Genomic DNA, 20,533 nt, shown 5'->3' with positions numbered 1-20,533 from the left:
GGTGTGATTTTTCAATGCCTAGATGATTTAATAGTGTTATAAACGTCTCTGAATACATCTTATGACAAATGAACCATTTAGAGCATTTTTTACTAAATTTGATCAAAGCGAGGACAGTAATCAATCAATACCAGCATTAATTATTTGATGAAAGAAAGGGAGTAAATTCATTATCCCCCTTCTTTGAAAAAGTTATGCCTGTAGAACATTGCCCCATTCAAGCTCCTGTGCTTGTTTGTTGTAATCGTGAATTAATTTACTTTTGAAATGGAATTCAAAATTTCATTTTAAATGCTATAATGAACATTCTACTTCGACTTTCATTTAATAAATAATTACTGAAAATTTCCCAAAATTTAAATTTTTTTCTGACTAAACTATATTTTATATTTTGTTTATTTTAAAAAAGAATCAGTTTAAAGAGTTAATATCAAAACAAATTATAAAAAAATGAATATTTATAGCAAAAACCAAAATTTTTTGTACAGATTAAAATTTTAATTAGTATTCAAGAGAACAACTTTTGAGGTAATTTTTGATTTTTGCTTCGTAGTCCTATAATAAAGGTTCCTGAATTATAGCTTGTCTTACAATAATATCTAAAGTTGCAGAAATAAAGATATCAAACATAAGATTTCTAAAGCAACCTTGAAGACTAAAGTAACTTGAAAAATGATTTGTAATTGTAATTGAAAGACGTAGTTTTGCATCCCAACCTTTTCTACCGATGTTTTTTTAATGTGAATATAAATATGGTGGGAATTAACTTATGATAATCGGTCTACTTCCATTTTGGGGCGTGAGATACTGGCTCAGGCATCTATGAAGTCTGGACTTGGTACAAACTTGTATCCGTATAGCTTCACATTGTGGTGAATAGCATATAAGCCAGTTAACAACTACGCTACTCGAGCATATGCTTTTGCATCCTAGTCATGTTACTAGACTGCGAACCACAAGGTCCTAGGTTCTATCCTCGCGCATCTCATTTGGCTACAACATGGAACGTTACTTCAACTTAACTCATCTAGAACCAAAAATGAGACATTCAACCAACTAAATTAAGCCGAAGTATCCATAGTCATAACTACTGAAATAATAATGATTAATATAGTAAAGAGATTTTGTTCTTCTTCATAAATTATCAGAAAACTAGCCAGTGTGTGCCTGAAGTCCAATAATTTTTAATATCTAAGCAAAATTTGACAATTCATAGAACTAAAATAATAATGAAAATTCTTGAAAAATGTTTTTGAACTTTTTAGTCGAAAAATTTAATTTTTTGTGGGACCAATATTAAAGCCTTTATTTTGCTTTCGCTAAGCCTCATTATAAATGTAGATTGCATCAGCTTTCAAATTTCTCAACTATTTTTCCGCACACATGTTTTTCTTTTCTTATGTTTTCAGCACTTGAATTGAATCGAATTATGAAAGTATATTTTTAAAATTTTATCAATGCAATTAATTTTTTTAAAAAGAATGGATGGTAACGTTTAAAATGTAAATTTTTTCGTAAAAAATAAATTTTTACTCTTGCCAGCCTGTTGAAAAATCATATATCGTCATCCGTAAGTTGTTATGTAAGAGATGAAAATTTTCTATTTCAATTTATATCCTACGTAGTAAATAATGGATTTCACATACCTTGAGAAATGTTCAGTTGTTTTAAAAATTAATTTACGATCTGTTCTATTTCTTTTCCTATTTAATAACAAAACAATTAAACTCATAAATAACAAATATATTATATAAGATTGACATACTTTTATTTGAAATAGGATTCTAGATTCCTTTCAATGTGAGAAAGCCATGATTCTTTATGATACTTTTTTTTTTTACATCTAATGTTTTCATTTAAGTCAATCAGCTAGTATTTATCATGTTAATCAAGTTATCTGAATGATTTTATAAAGCAATTTTAATGAATAAGTTGAGAAATTCTGCAAGCAATTGTGTGCATTTCCAAATTATATAAAAAGCTGTTACTAGCAAAATTTTCTTTCGTGAATATTTTCAGCTAGCTCCTAAGATACAAATCAGAATTTGGAAATGTAGTATCTAAAATAAATATTATGTAAACTTCATATACTGAGTTTGCTTGAAGATCTAATGGGCAGATCTTGTTGATATTATCATCTTCATGTCAGAGTATCCTTTTAAACAAATGTGTTATCAAAGGCTGAAAATATTTTACTTTCATACCTGCTTTGGATTTTTTTTTTTTAAATTTATTGTTGCATAAAATAATAAAATGTATATAATTTACTTTACAAAGCTAAATAATTTAGTTTTTGTGTAACAGAAAACTTATAATGCAATAATTAATGTTGGAAAAAGGCAGCTTAAAACTTTTTTTTTGTGTGTGTGTGCATTTTATGACAAAAACAGCTACATTTTATAAATTTATGCTTTCAATTGTATTATGCTTTAATAATTTTTTTTTAAACAATTACATTACTAATGTTAAATATTTCTTTGGTTTATTTTTGATTGCTGTTTGCAGATTCAAGATCAATAATGTATTCTTTCTCTCTCTTCACACAGAATTTTTCAGAAAAAGATGCAATATAGTGTTTATTATTATTATTCTTTATTGCAATATTATATAAAAGAATTTCATAGAAAAGAAATATAATTTATGCTGTAGCTATACTATATGGCATATATAATAATAATAATTTGCTACCAATTTTTGATGCTTGAAGAAAATTTTCATAATTTTATTACTATTTCAGAGTTCAAGATGCTTAGAAGATTTTTACGTTATTCATCTTGTTGCGAATCATTTGGGTGCTTATATCGGATGAAATTTCATACAAATGCTGCTAAAATTCTGTGTATGTCAAGTTTCGACAAGGATTTACCTAATCCTTCTATACCAACCCCTTTTAGCAAAACTCTTAAGCATGATACAGGTAAAAAAGTGTAACTTTTGCAAACTTTAATCAAAAATATCTTATAGAAAAACATTATTTCCTCAAAAAATTGTTTGCTTTTAAATAATTAATACAAAAGCATTAATTATATGTATATGAAAGTTTCATTAGTTAAATTTAGATAGTATCTTCACTCACTTACAGTAGACTACCGATTATCCGCGGGTGGGTTATCCGAGCGGATTATCCGCGCCTGCTGTGCTGCACTAAGTTTTTTTTTTTAAGCAAAGGAAAAATGCTTCCAAAACAAGAAGCAAACACAAATGACTGATTTCTTCAAAAAGGTGTAGTTTTACAGTTATGCTTTTGTAATTACATAATACATTACAGTATTAAAACAGTACATATGTATTAATTTTTCTGTGTATCCTTGATGTCTCTCGTAAGTACAAAGCACTTTTCTGTTTTCATTAACAAAATGCATTTTAGATTAGTTTTGAGTGATATACTAAAATATTAAGTGTTAGTTAAACATTTCCTGCTGTTTATTTTACGTTTCATTGTACATAAAACGATTTTTTAAAGTTGGAATGACTGTTTTCTCTTTTGCAATTTTTGTTATCCCCGGCGGCCGCGCCACCCAATTCCGCGATTCGTTGGGAATGTACTGTACTACTAACCTGAACATGCAAGTTCTGTACTAAGGGCCAATTTCTTTTTTTTAATGAAGATTTTAAAATGTAAAGCTAAAGTATCTTTAATGATAATTTGCTTTACATGTTAGCGGATTGAGATGCACGAGGGATAGAACCTGGGACCTTGTGGTTCGTAGTCCAGTAACATAACCATTATGCAAAAGCAATTGTTCATGCAACGTAGTTGTTAACATGCTATTCACCACAGACTCTCCCTCCAGTCAGTCAGAGGTGAGACGAACAATATGACTGTTGATTGGTGATGTAATATTAGCTGTTGTCTAAAGGGCCTGTACCCAGTTGAGTAGCGCTATGGCGAGCGAGCATGTGTGTGTGGGTGAGTGGTTGCTGATACTAAGTCAAGTGAGTTTGACGACTTTGGGTTGCTACGGTCTTTTTGACTTGCTGTGTCAAGTGAATCTGACAACTTTGTGTTGCTGTGTCAGGTGAATCTGACGACTTTGTGTTGCTGTGTCAAGTGAATCTGACAACTTTGTGTTGCTGTGTCAGGTGAATGTGACGACTTTGTGTTGCTGTGTCAAGTGAGTCTGATGACTTTGGTTGTGGGTAGATGGCGTCACAACATCTGTACGAAGGTTGAAGGTTCATCGTCCGAGGTCACCAATGCAGCGGATTGAGATGCACGAGGGATAGAACCTGTTACCTTGTGGTTCACAGTCCATTAACATAACCATTATGCAAAAGCAATTGCTTGTGCAGCGTATTTGGTAACTGGATTATATGCTATTCACCACAACATCCTGAACCTCACATTTGAAACAGAAATCTGCCCCAAAATGGTCTATTTCTAAAGAATATTCACAGCCGAGTTAGTAGTGAAAGGATTAGAATGGACTAAGGTATCCTCTTTTTGGTATCTCTACACACATACACCAAAAAGAAAATACTATCAAAGCTTCTTTTTTGAATGAGTGAATTATATGTTTAAGTTTTTGAACTTATCTGAAGATAATATTGTGTAGATGGATTATCTTTATTAATTAAACTCATTTAAGTCCTGAAATCCAACAAGTCTGCATTTATATATGTTATGAAATATTGATATTTATTGTGATTTTTTTATGAAATAGTTATGCAAAATGAATGAACCTTTGTAAGATGCCTTGTATTTGCAAAGATGTGTTTATATTTGGAAAAATTCATTATTTTATAAAGTTCGACTTTTTTTTCTCTAAGCCTATATCACGTCTTTTAAATTCAAGCTTATTTATACTCACAAAGGTAACACATTTATAAAAGTATGCCATTTATCTCCAAGCAGTAAGAAAAAAATGTGTAATTCAAAAAAATGTTTTCAATGCTATTCAAAAAATTTGCCTGTAAAATAAATTTTTTCTTAAAGTTTTCATGCACAATTCAAAATCTATCAGAATGATACTTCCTATTACATTGCACATCTATGAATGAGTTATTGTTGATATGACATGGGCGCTAATAAGAAAATGATACAATTATTATTGAAGATCTTTTTTTATTTCGTTTTATGCTATAATTTTTGGTAATTAATTAATTTTGATGTTATCTTGCTTTCTTTTATGTATGATATTAAATAAATATCAAAGCAAATTGTCTTTTTCAGATATTCTGCTTGAACAGCTAAGAAAAGCTAAATCTGTTGAAAGAATTCTTGAACTTGCCGAAAGTCACTTAGATGTTATGAATGCACAACATCTAGTGACTAGTCTTCAAATCATACATGATTTTACCAGGTCAGTTTATAAACATTTCACATCGTATTCACTTTACTTACTGTAATATCATTACATATAAAATACAAATTGCCAGATAATATAAGAATTATTGGGAAAATAGTTATTTATTTGAATGATTTATGTGTTCTTTTAACCTGATCTATCTCAAAATTAATGGCAAACAAAATGAAGTGCTCAAACACAGGAATGGGAAATAATGCAGTGTTAAGATGTTTATATATGTCAGAATTTAGTATTTTATTAACTTAAAATATTTGTAGGATTCCATTTTTTCCTTTATAGAATCTTTGTTATTTTAGAAATTATTCTTAATAATTATTTCCTTAAGAAACACTTGAAAGCAAGACATAATGCCTCATTATATAAGGAAAAGGAAATATTTTTCAGAAATAGTTTATTTCAAACATTTATTTTAAGCTATTTAAAAATTAAAAAATATATTCGCTTAACTGGGAGGCTACAAAATTTACTCTTGACACTAATCACTCATTAATATTTTTTTTTACTTTCTTGAAAATAAGCAATAATACTCTGTTATAAAGGTTGTGAAATCTATAAATAGGATTAAATTGATAATGGTTAGAATGCACAATATCTAACCAATGTTAAACATTGTGTATTTTATTGTTAAAATTAATGAACTTCTATTTGCTTAATCTTATTATTATTATTGAAATTTGATTCAATCATTTAACACATTCAAAGATATATATATTTAAGAAATTTTAATATGAAAGCTAAACAGCAGATTTCATACTTGTTTAAAACTTGGTGAACTCCATTTATCCAGATTACGTATAGGGAAAAAAAACCTGCAAAGGAGGGAGGGACTCTATGAGTAAAGGTAATGAAACAACTGACTTAATTGAATGCTCAAGCACATATATTTTAATTTTGTATACAAAATACAACAACTTTGTTTCATTACACCTTAAGTTTTATTTAATTTTCTTTAAGTATTTAGTCAATTATGTAATAATTATCTGAATATTTAATTATCCTTATTTGGTCTGGGACCCCATTAATCTAATAATTGGATTTCTGTACTATAATATTTTTTTTTAAAGATCTTTATTTGCACTGCTTTATACAAAGGCCAAACATATTAAAGACACTAGTATCTTTGATTATGATAATATGAAACATATTTCAATGAATACTAAGATGTTTCCTTTTTTTAATTTTTGTGAATTATTAATTGTGCATTCTTATTTCAAAAAATTGTCATTTTTGTCTTTAGAATTGTTATCAGCATTTATCAAATTAATTTCAATCTCCATATTTTATAATAAAGGTTCTTCTTTAAAAAGTTACTTTTCTTTTCTAGGAGTCAAGATGAATTCGATACTACACTTTTATTGGAAAATAAAATTTTTCAAGCTCTTTGCACGCGCATCATGAAAATCATCCGTGTCATGGAATCTCAAGATCTCATTACAATTTACAAAGTTTTATCTTTCTTAAAAGTGCGTAATAATACTTATGTCATGCAATCAGTTCTCAAGATGTTGGGCTCACATTTGAATGATATGAGTCTTGGACAGTTAGTTTTCTTGAACTTTCTTCTTGCAAAACAAAAGCACAATGCTTTAGTCGATGGACTAAGACTGGCTTTGCCACTTGTTTTACAAGTACAAATTGAACAACAACTGGATTCAGATAATATGACTCAAGTGTCGGAATGTTTTCAGTTAGCTTGCCGGTCCAAGCTAAAGCCTGCAGTTATTGAAGTAAATATTTTATCTTTAATTTCTCCCTTTCTCATTTTCTTTTCATATATATATTAGCCTGACTTTATTAAGTTATTCTTTATTTTATTTCTGATTTTTGTGAATTCGAAACCTGGAAAATAAATATCAAGATATATTTTAATTTTATATGAAGTTTTAAAAATTGGTGAAGTTTATTTACTTCAATGAGTTTATTCAATGTGTAATATTCAATATTAGAATTTAAAGTGAAAAGGCTATATTTCCTTTTGGTTTCAATTTATTAAATGTTGATCTTCTATATTTATTAAAAATGGTTTACCTGAAATTTTCAGTTTACTACTTTACATGATATAGCTGAAATATCCTTCTAATGTGATGTTTTTTCCTTAATTAGAGTAACCAAAGTGCATTAATTATAGTTTATACAAAGCAAATGAGTAATCCTGATACATTTAAACATATTTTGACAACTGATATACTAACAAAAAAAAATTGCATTTTGTATCAATATTTATGTTTGGAGATAATTATTATGTGGATGGAGATAATATATGCTTTGATATTTAAAATGTGCTTTTAAAAAAAAAAGAATGTCTATAGCTCTATTAAAGTATTTTCTCTGTGTATTGAAATTCTCTTTGCAATTTAAATATTATAATGAATGTGTTGTTTTGAGTTTTTAAAGTTCATTTCACATTTCTAGAAAATAATGAAATATAAATGCTAATATTGTAATGATTTTATTAAAAAGAAAAGAAACTAAGCATCTTACTAGAACAATTTGACAAGTATAAAATATTTATTCTGGGACATCTACAGAAAATTATTATTTAAAGTTTACTACAAAATATGTTTTTCACCTATTTCCTTATTTATTGTTAAAGAAAGAAATGCAGATAATTTTTGTTCAAACAGAGCAATGTATATTTGTTAACCAAACATAATTCTTCATCAATTATCAGCTTATTTTTGCTGTTTATCTGTAGGTGCACACTTGCAAACATTTATTTTTTTCCCCCTCTGTTCCAAGAGGTTAATAAAGTTTTTGATTTTTAAATTATGGTATTGGATTGCAAAAATTGTACCTTTTCTCCTATTTGACCATGAAAGATTATTTAAAGAAATGAGCCATAAAATAAATGTTACATGGGAAATTGAAATAATTGTTACTGAAGACACTTTCACCTTGAAAAGTGATTAAAATCTTTCTCTCATATATATAATTTAATATGTATTTAAACCTTATATAATGCCACATCCCTTAATGGATTGAATCAGTATTTGGTGCACAAGTTTCTTGACACCTGCATTATCAAAAAAATACTCTTTATATACTAAAAGTACTATATAAGAAGATTTTATGCTTTCTCCATATATATTCAGAACATATTCTTGTACAAAAATTATTTCTAATTCATCAAATTTTCAAAAATCATATTTTCAGTAATATTAACTTTTTATTTCAGTATGAATCTTTTTCTGATTTCTGTTTTGCTGCTGAGCTATTAAACCTTTTTTATTACTTAATTTCATTGTTCAGCCCCACACATTTGCTGGTGTTGAATCTTTTCTTTGGATATTTTCACTTTTGCTTTTATTCCTTAGTACCTATAATATATGAAAACAGTAATTTACCTTAAAATATTGGAATTAAAATTTTTGCTAATGTTTTTGCTGTTTGCTTTGATTTATATATATATCTTGTTTGTACTTCCACTTTTTTAGTGTCTTATTAGGTTTATCATATGTCTTTTTTCAGGGTTGTCTTTTAGCTTAATAATAAACACTAAGTAAATTTACATATGTATGACAAGTAAGAAAACTAAAACTGTTGCTTATTCAGAATTTTTAATAGTCTCTAATTAACTGCTATTTAAATTGAGATTTGAAGTATCTAAAATAATTGATTGGATATATGAATTTGAAAAATGTGCAATGTAAAATTATATGTATTTTGCTTTTTCATATATATATATATATATATATATATATATACATTAGAACTATTACTTACATATCCACTATGTCAGATACAGAACTGATTCCGATTTGTTAAAAGTTTTTACAAAATTGTTTCTTGTATTTTTCTTTGAAACAAAAATTAATGGTGTCTCAATAATTTTCTTAACTTGATTAAAGCAAGAGCACGTGTAAGATATAAACAATCAAATTTAGAATATCATTAATCTTTATGTATTCTATCTGGTATATTCTACCAAAAAGTTTTTTATCTATAGATGAAACATAATTCATTTTATACCACTGTTGATTCATCTTGTAGATAAATATTTTTTAAAAAAAGATACTTTCATTTCCAAGATTCCTTAGTCTTTTATTTCTCCCCAAGAATAAATATATTTACTGTTGTTTATATATATGAATATTCTGTCCATTTTCTTTTGAATTTTCAGTCCTGTCACTTTTTTTTATTGATATATCTGACCTGTCTTTTTCCTAATTTCAGTTGTTGTTTTTTAATTCTTAATATAACCATTATTTTATCAATATTGAGCTAATTTTGAATTGTTTATATTCACTTGAGCTTTATATTTTTGTTTAAGACTTTGTCTACTCATTTTTTAATAAATTGTATTTTATTTATTTCAGAAAATTATACACACTCTTCTAAAAAAGGCAAAATCACTGTCTCCCAGCAATGCAGTTACTGTGATATTTGCACTTCTTAGTTTAGAGATACCGGTTGATGGCTACAAAGAACTCATTGAGTATTCCTTTGAAGTTCTCTCAAAAAATCTTGATATGATTGATTCAAAAAGTATTCTGCCAATCATTCGCAGTTGCCGGGCACAAGGATTTTATCACAGTCGCTTTTTCTTTGAAGTTTCCAAAAAGATGGTTTCCGAGAACTGGAACTTGGAGAAAACGTGGGAAACTATCAGATATTGGAAGAAATTGAATTTTTGTCCTCAGAATGTAATGGACCATTTAGTTCATGTTCTTTGTGCAGATGCTAGTACATTTGTGACATCCCCACTGTATTCTCCTCTAATCTGTTTAGAATATTTAACGATAACAGGTTATCATCCTCCTCATCTAGAAGAATTATTAACATTAATATGCTCTTGTGAAAAAAAGATTTCTATTTTGAAAGAGACACCAATACTTTATTTCAAGTTTCTGACTAGTTTAACAACACTGGGACATTTTCCTGAAAATATGTTGCACGAAATTCTGAATGAAAATTATTTATTTACCATGTGGTCTGCAAGCAGAAAACAAGGTAAAAAAACTTTATAATTTTTTTTTGTTTGTTTGTTTGTTGGGTTTTTTTAATATTTATTTGAACTACATAACATTTTTTTATATTTTATCAACTAAATAAGCTTCCATTAAGAATATCAAATGATAAATAAATGAAAGTCCTTTCTTCAGTTTGTAGAACTTATCGCATTCCTAATAATCATGAAGGAATTACTCGTACTCTCCTTGACACATCCAGTGAAATTTGAATGACCATCTTCACAATAACATAAACAGAAAATTAGGTGAAGATCTAATGACCAGAACCAAATCATTGGCCATGGCCCGATTTTTCCGGTATGAAATGTATTCTATGTCAAAGTTGAGGTAACTTGGCCCTACACCATTAATACACCTACCAAGGAACCACCTCATCTAGAAGAATTATTAACATTAATATGCTCTTGTGAAAAAAAGATTTCTATTTTGAAAGAGACACCAATTCTGTGCTTATTTACAACTGTTCTCCCATTACGATTAAATTACTAATAAGAAAACAATTATTAAATCATACCTCTGGAAACTCAAGTACATAGTATATAAAGCAATTATATTAACAGTATTATAGAATGTAATAAGTAACTAAATCACAAATGATCTACATGATGTATGTTTCTGCATCTTTTATATCTTAAGAATACTTCATGAAATGAAATAACTTTTATTTTCAATATCTTGTGAATGTTATTAGAAGAAATATTAAAATCAAATTATGTGCAAAATATCTATAAAGTAGAAGAATGTGAAAATTTTGGGTAAATATTGCCTACACTTGCTCACTCATAAATGCTGTCATTTTTCTCATACTATTCTTTGGTGATCAGTGATAAGCTATTAATGCAGTCTGCTAGACAATTTCTACCTACATTGTTGCAAATGATTTTAAGATTTTAGCAGCTGTGTTTTGTTCAAACTTGTAAAACTTACTGAAAATAAAATCTAAGGCTTACATATTTTAACAATTTAAAAAATTTTCTTAGCCACCTAAGAGGCACCTTTTTACCATACATAAATTTTAAGTAGAAATTACCTTTGTAACTGTTATTATATTAAAAGAATGTAATTTTGCAACATATCCAGTTTGAGAAAAAAGAACAGAACCTGATTTAATTTTTAATATAAATTCTTGAAAGCATATAAACTTATCATTTAAATAAATATCTTATACTGCACAGACACTCCCCCCATCCACCCCCTACCCTTTTTTTTTTTTTTTTTTTTCCCTGCTGTAGCCATTGGTTCTAAACTTGAAAGTGAATTAGTAAATATTTCTGAATTATGTTTGAATTCTTGATTTTGATGTAACATCTTGTTATAAATAACCACTTTGAAATCACAAACAAAGAGGAAAAGAATTTTATCTTTTAAGTTTATTATTTTTTACTTTTTTTTAACAGCAAGGAAAATGTTTGGGTTTGCACATATCATATATTTTTCTTGTGGTGTCAGAACTATTAGTCATCGAAAAGGTTGACATCACCACCTGTGATTGTGGCATTGTTTTGAGATAAGAATGCTTTTTTTAAATGGTTCAGAGTGCTAAAGTAAGTGTATCTGGGATATAAGTTCACTAGTATTTCATTTTCCTCTTCATTCCAACTCTCTGTGAACATAAATAAATCTCAGGAAAATGTAAAAACTTGTTTTTATTTAAATCAGATAGTCTCTGAGAAAAATTTCATTAAAAAAATATGGATTTAATATAATTAATAATAATTAGCAATTTATTTGCCAAAATTTGTGTCTTCATCAAATATGAAACTGAAGTAAAATTTTTAAACTAATAATACAATGTCCCATATATATATATATATATATATATATATATATATATATATATATATATATATATATATATATATATATATATATATATATATATATATATATATATATTATGAATCTTAGCTTCATTTGGAATTAAATCATCCCCAGCTAGGAAATAGAAACTCTTCTAATTATAAATAGGAAAAAAATGAAAGCATATGGGAACAAGTGTATATAAATCAGTTTCTGAGAACCATGAACCCTCCAAAAATTATCCATATATCTGAACAGCTATACTTCCCCTTTCCTATTTTTATCATGTCACTTGCTGATTTTAATAATAAACACAGATGGTCTTGATATGATAATTTTTTTCCTATGAACTAAAAATCCTTAGAAACTTTAAGTAATTTAAGATTTTATAAAATGAATATTTTTTTAAATATGCATATGTTACCATTATTATTCAGCAATTTTAAGGAATGGGATTGGATTGTAGAAAATATTAGAGAACTTATGGATTTGCTGAGTTGAAATTTGAAAAGTTAAAAATTACTGTAAATGAAAACACTAGGATTAAAATTCAAAATTACATTAATTGTCTTGCAATTATAGTTTTGTATCAGATTTGAATCTAAAAGAAATTTGTCATGCATTTTTATAAAAAGAGAAAATGTATTTTACTATTTTTCTATGAATATCATTGTCATTTTTTATATACTTTTTTTTTTTTCTTTTCAAAGGTAGAAATCTTGACTTCGAGAGATATGCATTTAATCTTGTTTGGGCATTGGAAGTGTATGACCAAAAAGATACATTTTCTTTCCCATCAACTGTTTTGAAAAGCTTGATTCAGTCAGTCTGTGAAAGACATGAAAATTTTAATTATCCTCTACAAAAATTCATTGAAAATGGACTTGGAGGAGAACAATTTTTACAGAGTGGAGTCTTTTCTCGAGATGGTCTGTCTGTTGGTAAGTTTTCCATTAAATTTTGATCTATGATCTTTTTTCTATACTATTGAACAGTTGCTTACTCATCTAAATAGGAAATACTGAAACTGATTTATAATTACTTAGAGCACGATTTCATTTCAGTGCAATTAATATATATAACTAAAAATTATATAGCTCTAATAAGTATAATCTGTAATCTACCATTAAAATACTATGTAGTTTGAAGATGGGGTACCAATCTGTATCTGGCCTCTATCCAAAATGATGAAACCTACTACCAAATAGTTTTTGTGTGGTTTCAAAGCATCTAGGTTCTTAATCTGGCTAGCTGTACTATCTTAATCACTTTAGTTCATTTTGCTATAATTAAGGATTTATAGAATCAATTACAGTTGTTGCATAAAGAAACTATAAACACGGATTCATTTCATAGTACAGTGAACTAGTACAGCAATCATAGTTAATTATCTTCTCTATGGTTCAAGTCTCGACCATAGTATTTATTAATTACTTTTTTTTTTTTTTTTTTACTTATCATTTTTCTTCTATGTATATTTATTATGTGTTTTTGTTCGTATTATTTATGTTTTTGCATTAAGTTTTATCATTTGTCTTCCATCAACCTGAATCTAGTACACATTATCTTTTTTTTTTTTTTCCCTTGAACTTATCTAGCTTTACATCTTATGATTGTTTGGGAGGAAAAGGGGGGTGTTATTTGATTGTGCCTTATATACTTTCTACTTCTCCTAAAAGTTTATATGTTGAATTTGGAATTCACTTTTATATTTATTTAATGAAATATACTAATTTTTTTCAATAAAATCTTATTTTTTATAGATCATGTCCTTGCTATGAGGAGTGGTAATTATCCTGTTGCATTGTCTCAGTCAGAATCAAGTACGTCTACCAAAAGAAATCAAGTTAGTTTTATAGAAGATATGAACTTACCCCCAGATACAAAAATGTATGTTTTAACTTTCTTTTATACATAGTTTTCAGTAATTATTGTATGATCTTCCTGACTTTGCTTCTCTCTTTGTTTCAACTTTGCTCTGAATTGCTCTTTGTTAATTATAGTATAATAAATGGTGGATTAGGACTTAAAATATTATGTTGTTGCCTAAATCACTTTTCTTAGTTTCCTTTTTAGTTAAGATTCTTTTAATTGATTGCAGTTTAAATTGTTTTAATATTCATATCATCTGTATATGACACTTAACATCCCTATAAATTTTAAGTATTTACCATGGTTTATGAATTTGATGATACATTCATATCTGTATAAAAATTATGTGCTACTTCAATTATAACATGGCTATCATACATTGCTGCTTGTGTTACTCAAAAGTAATATATTTTTCCTATATATATATATCATTTTTATTGTTTATAAAAACTGATGTTTAAGATATCAGTATTTTTCCCTTTTCAAATTAATTGGTAAATGTCACTGTTTTTGCCATGCCATAGTGTAGTTAAAATTTATGGCATTAATATGATAACTGCTGTGAAACTTTATTAATTCCATACTGATAGAACTGCATTAAAAATGTAAATACAAACATCTTATTCAAAAGTTAAAAGAAAACAAGGTCTAGAATTGAATACAAAAGAAGAAAAATGACAATTTTTAGGGTAAGAATGACAGTACAGATTTTTTTTATATATAATTTTTTTAATTATACATAATTAATTCATAGCTGTAATGCTTTAAACTGATATAATTTTAATAACAATGATCATTAACTTTTATTAATTTGTACAATTTTAGGTAGATATGTAAATTTATTTAGCCAATAAAAACAATTTAGAATTAAAAGCCTTTTTTTTTTTTTTTTTTTTTTTTACTGTAATTGGTTTTGACTTCAAATTAAACAGAACAAATTTGAATTGCTTACAGTAATTTAGCATTACTATTGTAGAAAATTGAAATAAAAAATAATTGATAGATTATTGATAAATCTGCTTTAAATTATTTGAATTATCCAAGTTCCACTTTTCTTTGGATTTTACCATGTCATTACTGCTAAAGCTTTTAAAAAGAGTATAATTAAATTCTCTGAAGTCTATTTTCCCTCTCCTATTCAATTGGTTAATGACTTAGTGAAATTAGATAGCCTGTATATGATTTTTCATGATGTGTGCAATACTGTTAATAATTTTTCGGTGATCTTCATAAAATTAAAATTATCTTTGAGTTTTTAAAATTTGTGATAAGCATTTAAAAAAATGAACTTTTTCTTTAGGTATTTTGTAAGTTATTACATTAAAAAATATATTTTAAAAAATCTTGTATGAAAGAAGGCTTATCTTATGTGCTGACAAAAATTTTAAATATTTTTTGTCTGAAATTTAAAAATCATAGTAAAAGATTTTGTCAATCAAATTTAAATTCTTAAATAAAATAGAATTTTTATTACTTATTTAAACTTTTGATGATTCTTGGGGTTCCCCCCTCCCTTATGAAATTCCATAGTATTTCATATCCTCATAGTGTTATTTTCAGAGCTTCTCTTTTTAACAGTTTTTACTTCCAGACTTTTTGTTTCTTATTTTTCGGAAGAAAAAAACATTTTTTTTACATTTTATTATGCTATTCAAAATACATTTCTTAAAAACTTTTCTTTTTTAATTTTGTTCTGTTCTTTATTAATTAAAATACTTAACAAGCATTCTTATCATTATAATGAAATCTTATAATTAGTTTTATTCCATCACCTGATGCACCTTGCTCACTGACATATGCAATACTACATGTACTATATTATCTTCTTGCTTTTCTTATTTTTTTAGATGTGAATTCTTCTAAAATTGAAACTAATTATATGTATTTCTTTCCACAGTGTCACTGTAATTTCTGCTACAGAAGATCAATACATTAGAGATCCAGAAGTTCTGAAGGGTTGGGTGGATTTAAAAATTAAGTGCTTAAGAAAGAAGAAACTTTACCCGGTGGTGGTAAGACTTTCAAATTATTAGAAATATTTATAAATTATTATAGTAACATAAAATTATAAATGTTTTATTACATTTATTCTAATACATTCTTGGTTTTTTTATTGATGCTTAAGTCAAAGATATCTCTTTATTATCCTTATAAAAGTCATGGAAATTATTATACTTATATTTATGAGCAAATCATCAGTTTTTAAGCATTGATTAATAATTGTTTTACCTTTTCTGATTAGAAATGTGTCTTTAATAGCTTGAAAACTATTAAAGAAATTAACATAGTTGCAAATAATATGAATTTACCAATCAAATCAATCGTTATTATTTTGCAAGAATCCCTTGTAAAAGCCATGGGAATTATACTTATCACAAAATTTATCAATTTTTAAATATTTAGTAATTGTTTTACCACTTCTAATTAGAAGTGGTTTAATAACTTCAAAAACTATAAAAGGATTAACATATGTGTGCAAATAATATGGGTTTGCCATTGAAATTAATCATTATGCAAAGTTATATGTCCGCTCATTATATTATAAGACGGTTAGCATAAGTTATCATCAAATTTTTCAATAAAACTAAAACCTTGATGGGGTTTTTTTAATATTATTATTATTTCATTTACTAAGGAAGTTTCTTGATTTATTAATTAGATAGCAAATAAAATTATTTTATCTAATTGGCTATGTTATTATTTTTTTTCTAATGAATTTCAATTCCAAAACTATTTTATTGCGCTGTTTGTGTGGGAGAGAATGGCACATTATATCCTGACAGTAGTGGAAAGTACCACGTTAATCATGCTTACATCTTTATAATAGGGCAGTTTATCTTGACATTTTTTGCAAGAAAAATGTAATTTCAACAATAAGCAGTAGTTGACAGCTGTAAGGAGAAGTTAATTTTTTAAAAATTATTAACTAAATTATCTTCATTAATTAAAAGACCTTTTCCTTCTTTTTTTTTCTGTTGCAGAACATATCTAAGAATGTAAAAATGTAATTGAAAAAGTGATAGAAAATTAATTTAGATATGAAAAATTAAAGAATACACCATGAAACACAAAATACTAAAATAATAATAAACTTATTTGATAACATTTGATTTCAATGAAGGCAATTTGGAATGTCTCCCTTCAAGAACTAGCATTAACTTTCAAAACATTTACTTATTACATTAGTTAGGAATTAAAATTGAATTAAGCTTTGAAAAATCTGATTCTGTAATGTTGTACTTAATAAAAAAATAAGTCTGATGTTCAATTTTGCACCTTATGCTTGAAAATTTTGCTGTGTCTTCCCATTAAACTTTGCATTACTCTCAGAAACAAATAAAAGTTCTATATTTAAAGATGGGAATAGAAACTTTAGACAATCTTAAGACTTCTTTCATAGCCTTAAATTTTTGAAATTTTATTGCATTTTCTTCCCTCTCCCCCTATAAATGTATCCCTTTTTTTTTTAATGTAGATTACATAAGAACTTAAAAGAAAAATGTTTTGTTGAAATTATGTGTAAATTTCCATTTTAATTGTTAGCCATTGCTAATTTGAACAGATTATGGTGCTGAGAAGATTTGTAAATTACTTATTCTAAATCAGAAATGAAAGATTTTTGATGCACCCATTTTTTGATGGGAAGTCTTCATATTTTTATGTTGAAAAACTTTACTGTTTTTATTTTTATCCCCCCCCCCCCCAAAAAAAAGGGTTGCTTATATTGATTTTTTTTTTCATGTCAATATCTTTTAAAAATAGATTAATCATAAAATTTTATCAATGTCTAAATTATATTAAGGTCTTATATAATTTAATAAATTATATAAGAACTGAACTGTATATTTTGTTCAAGAGTCTTCAAGCTCTAGTTAGATATTATATATGACCATTTGTTTCATTTTGCAATTTGTCCCTACAAAAATTAGAAAATATAAATTTGAATATGAAGAAGTATAATTACTTTGCACTAATTAGTTAAAAAAAATTTCCATGAAAACTTGTGCCAATTGTTGTAAAATGTATACAAATTTCATATTTCTAATATACACAAGTTGAATAATATTTTGATTCAAAACATTTCTCAGAGATGATAGTAAAAATGTATCTCAAATCAGGGAACTCTCTTATTTTATTTATATACTTACAGTATAAATGAAAACATGCCATTTAATTTCATAATTTTTTCTGTGTAATATTCATTTGACAAAATTTTTTGCTTTCTTATTAATATGTTTCAAACATTTTAATATTATTATTAATTTGTTTCTAAAATTTTCATCTTTAAAAACTATGATACCAGAGATATTTTTTTCAGTTCCTTTGTTTGGAATAACTGATTGTTGCTTTAACTAATAAATATTAGACATTAGAAATCAATAGATAATATTCCTAGTTCAGTATAGAAAATATTTAAATGTTATAAAGAGGTCAGTAGAGCAATCTTTCCATTTGGGTTGCTTGTACTGTTTTTATTTTGTTTAGAAAGTAATTTGACTTTGTGAAAATTAAATCATTTAATGATATTTTGCAATACTTGATTGGATAGTTTATTCATTTATTGCAGGAATACCTAAGCATAATGATTTAGAAAATTGTTAGATTTTTTTTTCATTTTGTAAAATTTATTTTTCTTTTTGAAATTAATTAAAATTTCTAAAACTATTTCTGTAATGAATAACTACTACTATATGAAGTTTCAATTATCAGGCACCTTCTGCATTTTAGTGCAGTAATAAAAAACACAAAATAAAACTTTTTTTTTCTTACATTATCGTTTAAATTTCTGCATTAAAACTATTAAAAAACTAGTTCATTTTATGCACAAAAATTTTAATAAATATTTCTTTTATAGATAAATTATTCAAGTTGGAAGAATTTACCAGATCGTGAAAAAATTCCATTTTTAATGCGTGAAATTAAGGAAGCCGTTGAAGAAGACTGTAGTGAGAAGAAAACCTTCTACTGATGTAATTAAATTCAGAATTATTTATTTAAAATCATCATGTTAATAAAATAGTTTTTATTTTTAATTTCGCTTCTATTATGTTTTTGAGTGGTGGATTGCAAATATATTGTTTGTGTGAAACAGCTCTCATATCTTTTAATTGAATATCAACTTGCTATATTTGATAAATCCAAAAGCATACACCAATATCAAAAGCTTCATTTATAAAACTAAAATATTGCAATTTTCCTTTTGAACAAACCATTTTCAACTATTCTCATGCACCTGGGATTATATAAATTCAATAATGCAAAATGAATGAAATTTGCCATATCATTTTAACTTCAAATATCTAAATCTGTACCTGAGCAGAATCAGCAAAGAAACACAGTAATTTTTCTAAAATATATACTTGATTTCCTTCTCTATTAGTTAACTGTTATTGTTCTACCATTCTTATTTTAATTCTAATGCCATGAATATTTAATAAACATTTTAAATTATTGCATTAATAATCAGTAATAATGATCTTTCTATAACTAGCATTCTCATGCAGAATATTTGTAAAAATTGATGAAAAGGTACTCTTTTTTTTTTTTTTTTTTTTTTTTTTTTGATAAACTTTTTTGAAGTATGAATTATAAATGAGTTGTTTCCCATCTGAAATAAGACTCAAAATAGAAATACAGAAAACATATTTGATTAAAGGTTTTTAGCAATCTAAAAATGTTTACAATCATAGATCACTTATAATCACAATCTAAGAAATGAAATAAAACAGTGCCCAGAAAATTTTATATATGGAAATTGTTATTATTGCAATAAGAAAATGAATTGACAGTTGCTTATTTAGAAGTGCACACTATGACAATTTTTTCAGGGTAATTTAATAACTGCAATCTAATTTGAAAACAAATGAATCTGGTTATTTTGATGGCTCCAAAGAGCATTTGATAAACAAATTCAAAAATTGCCCCTAGGAACAAAAGATATACCCATCATAAGTTTTAATGTGAATCAATTCCATAAGCGTTCTGTGATGTGATTTTCTCAAAAGTCTATTTCAGTCATTAAAATTTATCTTGCATAAAACAAAATATAAAAAAAAAAAGAAAACTGGGGGAAAATTAAAATGAAATCTACGATCGCAAATTTCAAGTTATCATGTGGGAGTATTAATACTTTTTAAGTCATTATTTGTCTTAATTAATTTAAGTCATTAACCAGTTTAAACCGGTTTGAAACAATCATGAGACTTCTCTATCAGTCTCTCTCTCTCTCTCTCTCTCTATATATATATATATATATATATATATATATATATATATATATATATATATATATATATATATAATATAAATTTTTAAACTTTTATTTTCAATTTTTTTAGCTTTCCTAACAAAGTTTTGGAGCTCGACCGATTTTGAGACGAAATAACAGCTATGATGTCGTAGTTCTACATCAACCTTTTAAAAACACATCTGCTGTCCAAAAAGCATACGTTTTAATAAAGCAATATTGGTAAAAGCATGTCAACCTTTTAAAAACACATCTTCAAAGAAGCATACATAATAATAATGCAATACTGGTAAAAGCAAGTAAGAAAAATATATGCGATTAAAAGATTATGAAAA

General features: G+C 26.4%; 1 protein-coding gene across 3 annotated transcripts; it reads left to right on the top strand.

Annotated features, from left to right (window-relative positions):
• The first annotated feature begins 1,391 nt into the window (after nt 1-1,391).
• Nucleotides 1,392-20,308, top strand: LOC129981928 (uncharacterized). 3 transcript variants are annotated; one of them, XM_056092985.1, is made up of 10 exons: nt 1,392-1,582; nt 2,738-2,917; nt 5,174-5,303; nt 6,634-7,036; nt 9,626-10,259; nt 12,790-13,020; nt 13,843-13,969; nt 15,849-15,963; nt 18,807-18,921; nt 20,290-20,308. In XM_056092985.1, the coding sequence occupies exons 2-9, from the start codon at nt 2,746-2,748 to the stop codon at nt 18,918-18,920; spliced, it is 1,926 nt and encodes a 641-aa protein (XP_055948960.1). In that variant the 5' UTR covers nt 1,392-1,582; nt 2,738-2,745; the 3' UTR covers nt 18,921; nt 20,290-20,308. The 3 variants fall into 3 exon arrangements, with proteins under 3 accessions (XP_055948960.1, XP_055948961.1, XP_055948959.1); XM_056092986.1 differs by lacking the exon at nt 20,290-20,308 and having other exon boundaries at nt 1,392-1,570; nt 18,807-18,984; XM_056092984.1 differs by lacking the exon at nt 20,290-20,308 and having other exon boundaries at nt 18,807-18,984.
• Nucleotides 20,309-20,533: the final 225 nt, after the last annotated feature.

This window comes from Argiope bruennichi, chromosome 8 (genome assembly GCF_947563725.1).
Source record: "Argiope bruennichi chromosome 8, qqArgBrue1.1, whole genome shotgun sequence".
In the NCBI taxonomy this organism is placed as follows: domain Eukaryota; kingdom Metazoa; phylum Arthropoda; class Arachnida; order Araneae; family Araneidae; genus Argiope; species Argiope bruennichi.
Note: the sequence above shows the minus strand (reverse complement) of the source record. Positions and strands in the feature narration are given on the sequence as shown.

Bases quoted from the DNA above. Each gene is read 5' to 3' on its own strand.
- LOC129981928 (XM_056092985.1), top strand. From the start codon at position 2,746: ATGCTTAGAAGATTTTTACGTTATTCATCTTGTTGCGAATCATTTGGG. The intron at 5,304-6,633 runs GTCAGTTTATAA...TTTCTTTTCTAG, and splicing joins ATCATACATGATTTTACCAG to GAGTCAAGATGAATTCGATA. The intron at 10,260-12,789 runs GTAAAAAAACTT...TTCTTTTCAAAG, and splicing joins GTCTGCAAGCAGAAAACAAG to GTAGAAATCTTGACTTCGAG.